The sequence below is a fragment of the Solea solea genome, chromosome 2 (assembly GCF_958295425.1).
Source record: "Solea solea chromosome 2, fSolSol10.1, whole genome shotgun sequence".
Classification (NCBI taxonomy): Eukaryota; Metazoa; Chordata; class Actinopteri; order Pleuronectiformes; family Soleidae; genus Solea; species Solea solea.
The window spans coordinates 20,971,182-20,983,274 of record NC_081135.1 but is presented as its reverse complement, the minus strand read 5'-3'; the positions used below and the strand labels follow the sequence as shown (position 1 = coordinate 20,983,274).

The following is a 12,093-nucleotide window of genomic DNA, read 5'->3' as shown; positions in this document are numbered from 1 at the left end:
CAGCCATTTTACTCTCTCCCCTTACTTCATCTCCTCTTGCCAGAAAATATATATTATTTATGGAATATCACAATCTATTGTATTGTCTTCTCTGTATTGGGAGTGGAACATGTTCTACACTGTCTTATCAATTGAACACCAGAAGGAGAAATACCAGAGACAATGTCCCACATGTGATTCCTATCAATAAACTTTCTTTCAGTGAGGAGCATATATTCATGATGGAGGTACCAATACTGATAGTGATCAGCTATTATAATATGCTTTGTGCCATTACATTTATATTGGATCTAATCATACATCATAACATTGTTTTTGTCTTGTTTTGGTCTCTTCAGGAGATGCACAAGCTTCTTTATTTCTCCCATGTTTGTTCAGAAAACACTGTCCATCATCCAGGGTGTTGTTTTGGGTGCATTAATGAGATGAAGTGAAACCTAGAGGCGACTGTTAGTGGTTAGCCGGTCAAAACAAGGGCCTTTCTGCATGGAGTTTACATGTTCTCCCCGAGTGTGCGTGGTTTTCTCTGGGTTCTCCAGGTTCCTCCCACAGTCCAAAAACATGCAGGTTAAGTGGACACTGTAAATTGACCGTATAGGTGTGAATGTGAGTGAATGATTGTTCGTCTCTGTGTGTCGACCCCTGCCTTTCACACTGTGCCAGCTGGGATTGGCACCAGCGACTTGGAGGACAATGGAGACTATGGATGGATGTTACTGTCTCTGTTCGGTCTTTAATAACTCAGATAAATCACTTCCTGTGTGCAGTGCAGGAATGCTGCCAGCAGAGGTGCTGCTTCATTTGAGCAGGTGTGAAAGCTCTTCCGAACTCTGGTTCCGCCTGAAAACTTGCAGTTGAACCCTGGTGTGGTTCACTTACAGTGGGAAATGCAAACGGACTATCCATCGAACCAAAGAGAGGAAGTGAACCAACGGGAGGAAGAGAGGATAGCTCGCTGCCTCGTCTGCTGCTCATACTGGGCAACTTCTTGTGAAAAACAAAACACCAAAGTAAAAACAGAAACCTCAAGACTGTATACATTTGGTGTTGCTCCGTTGTTTGTTTTTGTGGTGAACACGCCACCTGAAGGGGATGGATTTCCATTTTTGGTCCTGGCCAATCAACAAGCTGGGTTTTCTTCTACCACATGCTTTTTTCCTTCCTGGTCAGTGCTCATTTGGGGCGGTATTGCCCGAAACGAGCACTGACCAGAAAGAAGCAGCTGTTGTTATTACGTGACATTGTCCAGGAGGTTTGGTTAAAAGTGCGAAAGTGAACCAAACCAAATGAACGTGTGGAAAGTTTTATCCTTCCTCGCCCAAATGAATTGAGTCCCCCGGACTATCCTGGTGTGAATGTACCCTGAGAAACACAGAGAGAGTCATGTGAACCTGCTTTATTAGCACTGTGTGAACTTATTTCAAGATGATTTGAATATATTGGACAGTTATGCACTACAGTTTTGTCTTCTAATCGAGCTTTCTATATTTACACAAGATACTGATTTAGTGTGGAATAAACTTAATTCACTTCAGCACAGCTGAAATTCTGTAGCCTGCTGGCAGAGTATAGATCAAATTGCTGTAATAATCTATAATTATTAGTATTCATAATTCACATTAAATTGTTTTTTCTTGAGTGCACAGCACCCTTTCATCCACCTTCAAGCTCAAGCTGCGAGCATCTTAACACCTGTAAATGGAAGCTTCACAATTAATGTCTAAATGCTTTTAAAACATCTCAGTTTCTCCCCCATGACAAAGCCACTGGCCACACTGTGTGCGTTGGCATCAAGGTTTATTATCCTTTATAATGTACAATATACAAAAATATAGGGTACCAAAAATTCACAGTGTCTAAAAGGCAGTGATTACAGTCTACATGACAGGTCTAACAGTACACCTGGTAAGTTGCATAGAAGGGCAAAGAGCCTCACATCACCAGGGACAGAGCTCAAAATGGACCAATCACACGACTGGCTTTCTCCCCGGGCCAATGAAGGCTTAGTTAGGATTGAGACAGGACTGAATTCCATTTAATGTGTTCATTTGTCTATCATGTTGAATTCTCAGGATCAGTGCTACAACCGACTTATTTTCAGCCTGGGTTCATGTGTCTCTGCAAACTGGCTGTTTAAGCAGCTGGAGGAGGTCAAAAGCCAAGGGCAGTTGGTCACATTGTGGAGCTTTCTCCCCAAACAAACCTCATGGTTGGTGTGTACTTAGCTGCTGCACTTTTTTTTAAACAACTATAAGGCTTTTTTTTTTTTCTTTTTTCTTTTAAACAAACAGTGTTAGCTATACACTATACAGATACATTTACACGGTCCTCTTGTGGTCATTAAATGGGCTGCAGAAGGCTGTCGCTCCTATATACACATAGAGCTCTCATTTCGTGCACGTACGGTAGCTAAACTGAAAAAAGCATTTCTGGGCTAGCATTCGTTGATCAGGCAATAATAATAAAATATAGCTGTGGAAATGCCCTTTTATAAACCAAGCACTGACTATAAATAGAGTCCGTTCAACCTCCAGCAGGAACCAGAGGAGCAATGCTTTAACTTACAATGATTAACATCTCGTACATGAAGTATAGAAAAAGAACAGGAGAATGTCTGGAGGGTCAGTGACACAATGTGGGGACAAAAAAAAGCTGTTACACACCTCCTCATGTATCGTCATATGTATGAAAGCATTTACATTGTACAAAATACAGCTAACACCCCTTTGCTCATTCAGGCATACAGACACGCAGAGAGTTTGCATGTACACATGATTTCACACACACACGCGCACTCATTTAGATCTTCACACAGCAAGCATAATTTAGTTTTATGTTTCTTTTTTTTTTTTTTTTTCTTAAAAAAGATTGGAACCAAATAAATGTTTTTTTAAGACTGGTAACATTTCACATTAGAGCACAGTAACAATATGGTAATATTGTGGTAATTATTTTGTAATAGGGAAGTAATATTATGATTATACAACCTTATACATATTGCAATTACAAGTAATAGGTTGGTAATAATGGTAAAATAGTGTTTGCGGCATGAGATGGGATGAATTTCAACATTATAATATTTTAAATCCCAAACATTTTTAATGGAAAGTTATTACAGTGATGGTAGCCTACAATAATTCTCATTACTTTAAATATGACATGGTTTTACTTTATTCATTCATCTTCTACCGCTTTATCCTCCACATGAGGGTCACGGGGGCCACTGGTGCCAATCTCAGCTGACATTGGGTGAAAGGCGGGATACTCCATATCTCCATATTACCACACACATTACATAACGTTACATTTGTTATTACCAAGCTGGAAATTTCATTAGAAATAAGATGATATTAACCATAATTACCTCCATATTAAACAATTGTTACCATCCACCTACCACGCTGTTATTGTTACCTTGCTCTCTTTCTTTTAGTGTGTATAAAAACCACATCAGTTTTTCCATCACATTTATTGTTTGTCTTTGTGTGCGTGTCAACATATCAGGAACTGAAGATGCCATGGTTATGGAGTTGCTGAACAATCAATAAAAAAAAAGAAAAGAAAAGAAAAGAAGGAATGTTTGATTCATCAGAGCGAAATTAGAGAAACGACAATTAATTAGCTATAGCTCATGTAACAAAATATTTCCTCCTATGCTACGGCTCGTCTGAGCATAAAACAATTATCTTAAAAAAACAAACTTAAAAAAAAAGATAACAAGTGCCAGTCTACTAGCTTATTCTACCATCATAGAAAACCCGATCCAGTTGTTCAGCACACTGGCCATATTTGATATGACCACCGAGCTATTTTAGCACTCAGTAGAATCGATGCATCCACTGAAGAATCAATTGGAGAATCAATCAATTCTCTTTTTTTAATAAGTCTTTATTGTTCTTGTGGAAAAGAAAACAGAAGTATTGGAAAGAAAACATATGTTGCCCCTGCCCTCTATTGCATACAGGCACCCGAGGCGTTCCAAAAGCTATATGTACAGTTCCACTTCCCACAATCCCCCTTGCTTTGACTGTATGAATAAACACCCTTGTCCACAGAAGGCGTGACTCTGATCATAAGCTGATTTCAAGTCTCTTCCACTCCAATTCCTGCTGATGTTTAGCGCTGTGTCTCTTCCAAACAGCTGTGCAGAAACTTGCCTCAAAAGTTCTTATCTTTTCCCGTCACGTGAAATCTCAACAATGGAGGGCGTTCATCAGCCCCAAACAACCGAGCTGATATTGATCTCTAATTTATTTCATCATTGACTTCAATGACTGAATTGTTGCGCTCTTGCTCTGTAATGTGTGGCAAGGACGTGAAGATATGCGCTATTTATTCTCACTAACTGCCTTTGTTGACGAGGGACTCGCAGTTTATTACAGGCTGAGAATGTGTCTTATATTAGAGAGGCAGAAAATGCTGACCCAGATAAATGTTATGTTTTCATTACATTTTTCTGTTCCTGTTCTTCTCTGTAATTGCTCAATTCAGCACCTGTGCTGATGTGCTCCAGTCATAACAATCTGTCTGAAGCCATAACTCCACTGTTTCTTCCACTGGATCCTCTCATGAACACGATGCTCTGGGTTGACACTGCTAAGTCAGGTCAGGCCCCTTGCAATAACACAATCCAAGCTGGCTGCACCAGTCCCTGAATGCACCGGGACATGGGCATTGTTGTCCAAACCCACATCTCCTGATGGAAAGTTCCAGAAATGCCCTTGAAAACACAAAGCCTACCATGTGGAAGAGACTACGGGAGTGAGGAGAGTGACCATGGGCGAACAGAGGAACCTGGCTCTGAGAAACGTATCAGTTCACGTCGGTTCAGTCATGTCACCATGACGTCGGGGCGGTGTCCGTTTGGGTCGGCAGCAGGGGGGTTGAAGAGCCGGTGGGGGAGCATGTCTCAGCTGTTGTTGCTGTGGTTGTAGGTTCTGCATGGTGACGGGGAGGAGTTGGGCTGGTAGTCATATTTGCCAAGTGGTGTGGGATAGTAGGTGGTGGTGTAGACGTTCGTCTGCTGGAGCGGTGTTGGATAAAAGTTGGATCTTTCATCTGGCAGCAGGTTGTTTTTGTTCAGTGTCTGGGAAAATGAAAGAGAGGAAGAATTAATCTTCCCACTTGTATAGAGACTAATATTTCATACAGAGAATGAAGGACTTTTTCTGATTGCCAGGCTAGTTGTCTAGCGACCTGTTTATGGACTGAGGCTTTTCATGTCACTCTCAGCAAGATACCAAATGCTTGCATTTATTGATTATCCCAATTGGAATTTCATACCTGATAATGATGTTGCTAATGTATTATCTTGAAATAAGCACATGTAATGTCGAACTGTTTCAAATGCAACTCAAGTTGAGATGTTTTCTTAAACACTTGATTCTGTATTGATACAGACTCTGTATGTGGAATCCTGTAAAAAAAGGCTATTTTTTAGACTGATGATGGACTGATTTACTGAACCTTCTATTTCATTTTTAATAACCTGCATGTATTGCCCCCTGAATTAAACTGAGAATCTGGTCTAACATGTGTTTTTACTTGTTCTTCTCTGCTCCTCTTGTCCGACTGCCGCCATACTGTAGTGTTGTAGTGAAATGTTGTACTATTAAAAACTGCAAATGTGACTGCAGCAAACTGGGTGTGTGGATGGGATTTTCTGTTACTTTATTTGTCCTCTATTTTATTTTTGTTGTCTTTGTTTTCCTCATGTACCTAGATTTATTTTATTTACAAAATTGGGAACACTGAACTCTCATTTGTAAGCCGCATCATATCCTACCTTAATTATATCTACGTTTGTTGAAAAAAAGATTGTTGTCGTGGTAGTTATATCAGTATATTTTTGGCTTCAGGTGAATAAAAGAGCTACATGCATTCACATACACGCATTTATGTGAGTGTATTCATAACCAAAGCATACCAATTGAACACATTTCATTTAGGTCTTGTCAAGCACTCTCAATACATGAGTAAATGTGATGGCAGGAATTGACTACACTTAAAACCCACATTTTTTTTCTAATGCAATTGCTGAGTCTTAGTAAAAGCTGAACATAAGATGAAACTCATTCCAGGTGAAGAATTAGTGTAATGTAATCCATCTGAACAACTCAGGAGGGCCAAGGCAGTAAGATAATCAGGTTAGAGTCAGTGAAATACACAACGATGGGCATCATAAATTGGCTGGGAGGAGAGGGATCTGCTGGATAAACAGCACTGTGCTGGTACACAGCGACACAGGCTGCACATCCAGCATAGACTGGCTGCCCTCTTTGGTTATTAAAGCTAATGAGTTCAGGCTCTCAACACCACAGCAGCTGTCAGCGTCTGCATCCACACAGCAAAAACAATAGCAGCGAGGACAATAAGTGTCAGGAGGCTGACACAATCAAAACACAAGGGAGGGTCACTGTGATTAGGCGCCTTGTTCATGCCACTTCCTTGGTAGGATCTTCGATAGGGTCATGTTGATGGGAAAAGTTTAGATGCCGGCATTCTTTGGCTGATTGCAGACAAAACTCACGCGTTAACAACCTGACATCGAATGGAAACTAAACAAATCACTATGCACTGTGTAAAGAATCGTGGACACACACGTTTCAGTGGATAATAACCATCAAGTGTAAAGCCAAGCCATAGAAAAAATACATTCATTAAATGATTAAATGATTACAATATGGTTAAAGAATAGAATGGAATGCCAATTGTATGTGGAATTGCGAAATTGGTGTCCCTCATTAAATGAGAACTGCATACATTGACACACCCACACATACCCAGACACAAAAACAATAGATACATACATACATGTGTGTGTATATACACACATATTCTGTATATATGTACATATACACATACACACACACACATATATATATTAAGTAAATACGTACAACACATTGTTCTGCTTTAGAAAGCTCTCAACCACTGCATGTGTGCACGCCACCATGTTGGTGTTCAGGTGGAAAACAATCAAAGACGTATCGGTCCTATGCTTGAGCAGTTGTCTTGGTAGAGAATGTGTTTTCTTTGTTACATTTGTAAACTGCCGAGGGGCTTTATTTTGTTTTCTTATTTCAGATAACTCACTTCCTATGCCGCGTTCATACGATGGTGTAGGGGCTAACATTGCTGCCTCAGGGCAAGAAAGTCCCTGGTTCAGATCCCAGGTCGACCGGGGGGGCCTTTCTGTGTGTAGTTTGCATGTTCTCCCCCGTGTGTGTGTGGGTTATCTCCCTTGCAGACTGGGGATGAGGTCAACTGGACACTCTAAACTGACTGTAGGTATGAATGTGAGAGTGAATGGTTGGCCTGTAAACTTGGATTGGTACCATAACATACCCCCCCCCCCCCCTAAAAAACATGGATGGACTTCCTGTGCCCTGTTGACATGACCTCATACCTCACTGTTTGGACTTGTCTCTAGTTATGCACTCTCCCTCCTCTCATCTCTTCACGTTATCCCTTGACAGTTCCTCTGCTATTCCCAGTGAGTTTTCTGTAGTGTATGATCCCATTTGCCTGTTTCCTGACTCGATTTTTGCCTGCTGATTTTGTACTTTTGTTTACTTTCTACAGACTGATACTTTGTGTCCCGACCTTGGAGTTTGCCCTGGTACAGAGACTTGTGTCATCCTCTGTACCTGTCTGAGTCTGAGTTTGAGACTCTCACTCTCACTTTATATTTTCTGCAAAGGTTACTTACTATATAGACTGAATAGAAATAAAATACTCTAATGAATAAAATGTGTGTATGTGTGTTACAGTATATCTCACTCAGTTCTGGAACGATCTCCTCATTATTTTACTGACACGTGGAGCAAACAATGTAGTTAGTGGAATTTGAGTGTTGGGCTATGATGGATTGGTGCCAACAGTCAATGTAATATCCTCTGATTGGCAAGTTTACTATGTGTCTGAAAGAGCTGTCAAAATGTCTGGTTGTAATTTAATTTAATGGTGAATCAATAAAGTTTATTTGATCTTAATAATTTGAATATGCTCTGTAATCACACAGGCAGCGTCGGGGTCCACATAAAACAGATTGAAAGAATCAAAATAACCTGGGGAAAATATTGTGGGGATCAATGATGAGACAAACTGTTGACTTCTAATTAACTGGAATCAGTGACAGGGAAAAGAAAGTCTGATCAGAGCTTTGATGCTGACAAAGAAGATCTAAATCAACCAAGTCTTGTTATCTACAGCTGTTGATAACAAGCACAGTTCGGAGCGTTTTACCGAAACAGGAACTTGAAGCAACATATGGTTCGTTACGCAGAACCATCTGTGACGGATTTGTAGCAATATCTTTAGAAAAGGGCAGGGCAGGCACTTTTAAAAAATAATTGGCAGGTAATTGGAAGAACCATCTGTCTATCGCCGTCTATCATAGTCACTGAAGCCAGTCGATAAGTGAAAGCCATTGAGAAAAAGCCCTAAATGCCGTCCGAATTGACTGATGACAACGTCTACACTAATCTCATGAGCAGTAGAAAGTAGATAAACAATAATATACTACTTTTATTTATACAGCCCCTTTCATATATATATATATATACAGTATATATATATATATATATATATATATATGTATATATATATATATAATGTCGCTCTAAATCAAAATGCTTAACAAAATCAACATTTTAAAAAGATGATAATCTACAGACAAATAGACAAAGTGCATAGATGAATAAGAATATAATAGGGAAAGTGTGCCGCAGACCCAAATGCCTTTTTAGCTGCAAACCAATTCAAAGATATTAATAGAATTTTGAAATCTAAGCTTACCAGTATGACAATGACTTGCAAGGTTATTGAAAACCAATCATCTTGCAGTTCAACTAGTCAGTTAGCATTGAATCAACAGAAACTAGGCCCAAAACTGCATTAAAAAGTCCATGTACCTGTGTTGGAAATACTTCCTTGACTTGTTGTAAATGTGAATGCACAGTAGAGCGATATCAGTAGGAGGTGGAGGGCTGGCTAACGCTTCAGAAAGTTAATGGGGCTCATTAATAAGGACTTGGTTTGTGGGCATTAGAAAGGCTTACAGCCTATAGGTTCTTTATAAGTGCAGGGAGGAATAAAAATGAATAGCAATTCATCATCTGTGGTTAACGCTCAATTGAGATAAATGCATGAATAAAGGCTCTAAATAAAACATGAATCACAGTCATTGCCCTTGAATCTTCAACATTTACAACGCATGTGTTTGCCTGTGTTGGGTAACACAGAGTAAACAGTTTGTTCCTCACTTGTGTTACTTTTTTATGATCATGTACCTTGAACTCCATGGGCGTGTACTTCTCATTCTTTGGCGTGGTGTTGCCCTTGTAGTTGAGGTGGTTTGGCGTGGTGGGGTGAATGACAGCTGACTCCTGCGAGGGCTTATGGTAACGTTGACAGTAGACATAGATTAAGAAGGACAGCAGCCCCGCCCCCAGGAAACAAGACACACCGGTGGCAATTAGGTGGATGGAGGTAAACGCTGGGGAATAAGAGAATATACATAGCATGTTGTTATGAAGGTCAACATACAGTATTGCATCCTACTTTGACAAAAAACATGTCTTCCTGCACTGTTTGTTGATCACAATTATCATTCTGAGCAGGATTAAGACAGATTTCAAATCAGCATTGCAAAGGTTATCCAGAAGAGTAACGCTGAAAACTTGCAGAGTATAACTAACTTCCTCCGTTCAGCGAGAGCCTTTGCTGCACATCCTCCCCCGAGCTTTGCCTGTGCAGAATTATTCATATAGGTGCACTCATCAGTATTACCCTCTTCACAATGCTCACGACAACACTGTCTGCTGCCTCAGCTGCCTCAGCGCTCTTCCACAAAACCTCATCCTCACCCACGTTTTTCATTTGGCTGATTTAAGTCGAATGAAAAACATACAGTATCGTGTGTGTGTGTGTGTGTGTGTTTTAATGGGATTAGTTCTAACAAGCAAAAACCTCATTGCTTCTTGGATTCTTTCACTGCTACTTAAAAAAGCAGACACTTCTGAGCGAATTCCAACTGAATAAGTGTGTAGTGCAAATGGCTATTTGACGTAGGTGTTTCAGACTGAACTCGGTGCATGAATTGTTGTTTGACTGCACAAATTAAAGGTCCTGTGTGTAAAGTGTACAACGGTTTATTGGCAAAAGCTGAATATACTGCACATAGGTTTCTCTGTCTAATTGTATAAATGCTTTAGAATAGAAATCCTTTTGGTTTTCTAACCTTAAGATAAGCACTTCAGACAATGGCCTTGCTTAATGGAGGCTGTTATTTTGTGCAGCCATGTTTCTGCAGCAGCCCAAACAAACAAAACCAACTTGAACATGCATTTACATTTCAAGTAGCAGCTTTTCAACACAAACAAACCACAACTTAATTTCGGTGTTTTGAAGGTCACCATGTTTTCCTGATGCACAATGCAAAGGGAGAGCTGAGTAGAAGAGCCTTCTGTGAGTAACAATCTGCAGTCCCACCTTTAGATGTCACTAATTGTTACACGCTGGATCTTTAAGTGTTTACGTGCAACTATGTTGTGTACATATCTGTCTTTTCGAAGGACATTCATGTGTTGCTGGGGTTGTATTTTTAGTTTTCTACTGACGATTCATTTTAGGTTGTGGGGTAAAGAAGTTTCTTGGCACATGGAGCAAAATCAAGGCCGTTATTCAATCATCAGACAGCTATACCACTGTGTATGTAGTGCTTCTTCCACCTCCTGATTGGCTGTTAAAATTCTCATAAAAACACGTAAATGAAGATGCACATATAATGTATGAAAACTCACATCATGGGGAGACATCTGTGGAAACATACAGGCGTAAAAAATGCACAGAGAAACAAAGTGAAGGCAGCTGTTAATCCACTTACCGCCACAGTGTTGGTCCTTATCAAAACCAGATGCAGGCAGAATGACTGCAGAGAGGGAGAGGAACACAGGGTCAAACACACACATGCACGCACACACACACACACACACACACACACACACTCTCTCTCTCTCTCGGGAGAAACAGCCTTCACAACACAACAGGCACAGACTGTAACACCAGGAGATTTGACACATGGAAAAACAAAAAACAGTGAATGAGGGATTGAAATGTTGTTTCAAATACTCGGTCCGTGGAGATTAATTTTTTTTTCTTCGTGAAATCCAACACTATAGATATGAATGGACTCTGCTTCATCTATTTAAACCTCCTTGATGGCGTGAGGGACACTTGACAGCGAGGAAATTACATACAGCTACGACACATCCTGACCCCCACGTATGCTCAGAGGAAACAAGAAGGGAGCAGGGAGAGCTGGTGTGTGTGCGTGTGAACAGTTTTAATTACAGCGCCACATCTTCTGATACATTTTTTTTTGGCCTCATTTTTCAGCTTCCCCGCAGCCGCCTCTCCTCTGCCAGTGACCTTAACAAATCCATCCATCGCCTCATTGAAATTTGCACTGAAATTAGATGTGATTTGGTGTTGTGACAACCCATTAATATTAATCGCCTTCGTCTGGACTCATTAGGGATGCTGAGTGTGGGGAGGACTGACTACAGCAGGCCGTGAAAGATCATTTCAGGAGAAACTTTATGGGATGGTCACCAGCATAAGAAGGTGTGCTGAAGCCCACGGGGTAAAAAAAAACCCATCATACTTGTTGGATTCACCTGGACTTAATTATTATTATTGTTAATTAGCAAAAACAGATGAGTTTAAAGCACAAAGACGATTTTGGCTACGTACACACAAACAAGAATACAGATGAGAGGGTGCTGACGATAAATGACTCTGATACAATATGCATACAGTACGTGACAATGGCAGATGAGCCCGATGTGACACAGTCACAAGGCGCTGATAACAAAGATTTGGTCTAAAGGAGGACTCGCGGTGTGTTGTCTGACTCTAGAGACAACAAACAAAACTCAGATGTTGAGACTTCACAGAATCCAAAGAAAACAAATCAATAAAAAAGGTTAGCCTGATGCTGTTAACATTTCTATCTGCCTCCCTAGTAAAAGGACTGGTAACAGTATTTGTTGATAAATTGGCTATTGTAAAGGTGTGGTATTAATCAGT

General features: G+C 40.3%; 1 protein-coding gene across 3 annotated transcripts in view; it reads right to left on the bottom strand.

Annotated features, from left to right (window-relative positions):
• Positions 1-1,780: 1,780 nt before the first annotated feature.
• Positions 1,781-12,093, bottom strand: part of sema5ba (sema domain, seven thrombospondin repeats (type 1 and type 1-like), transmembrane domain (TM) and short cytoplasmic domain, (semaphorin) 5Ba) — a 159,819-nt gene continuing 149,506 nt past the window's right edge. For 2 of the 3 annotated variants that reach the window (XM_058622417.1, XM_058622418.1), the window contains exons 21-23: positions 10,889-10,933; positions 9,294-9,499; positions 1,781-5,086 (exon numbers count right to left, since the gene is read on the bottom strand). In XM_058622417.1, coding sequence (XP_058478400.1) covers positions 4,910-5,086; positions 9,294-9,499; positions 10,889-10,933 — 428 coding nt within the window. In that variant the 3' untranslated portion in view covers positions 1,781-4,909. The remainder of the gene's footprint in view (positions 5,087-9,293; positions 9,500-10,888; positions 10,934-12,093) is intronic. The other variant, XM_058622419.1, reaches the window with a different exon arrangement.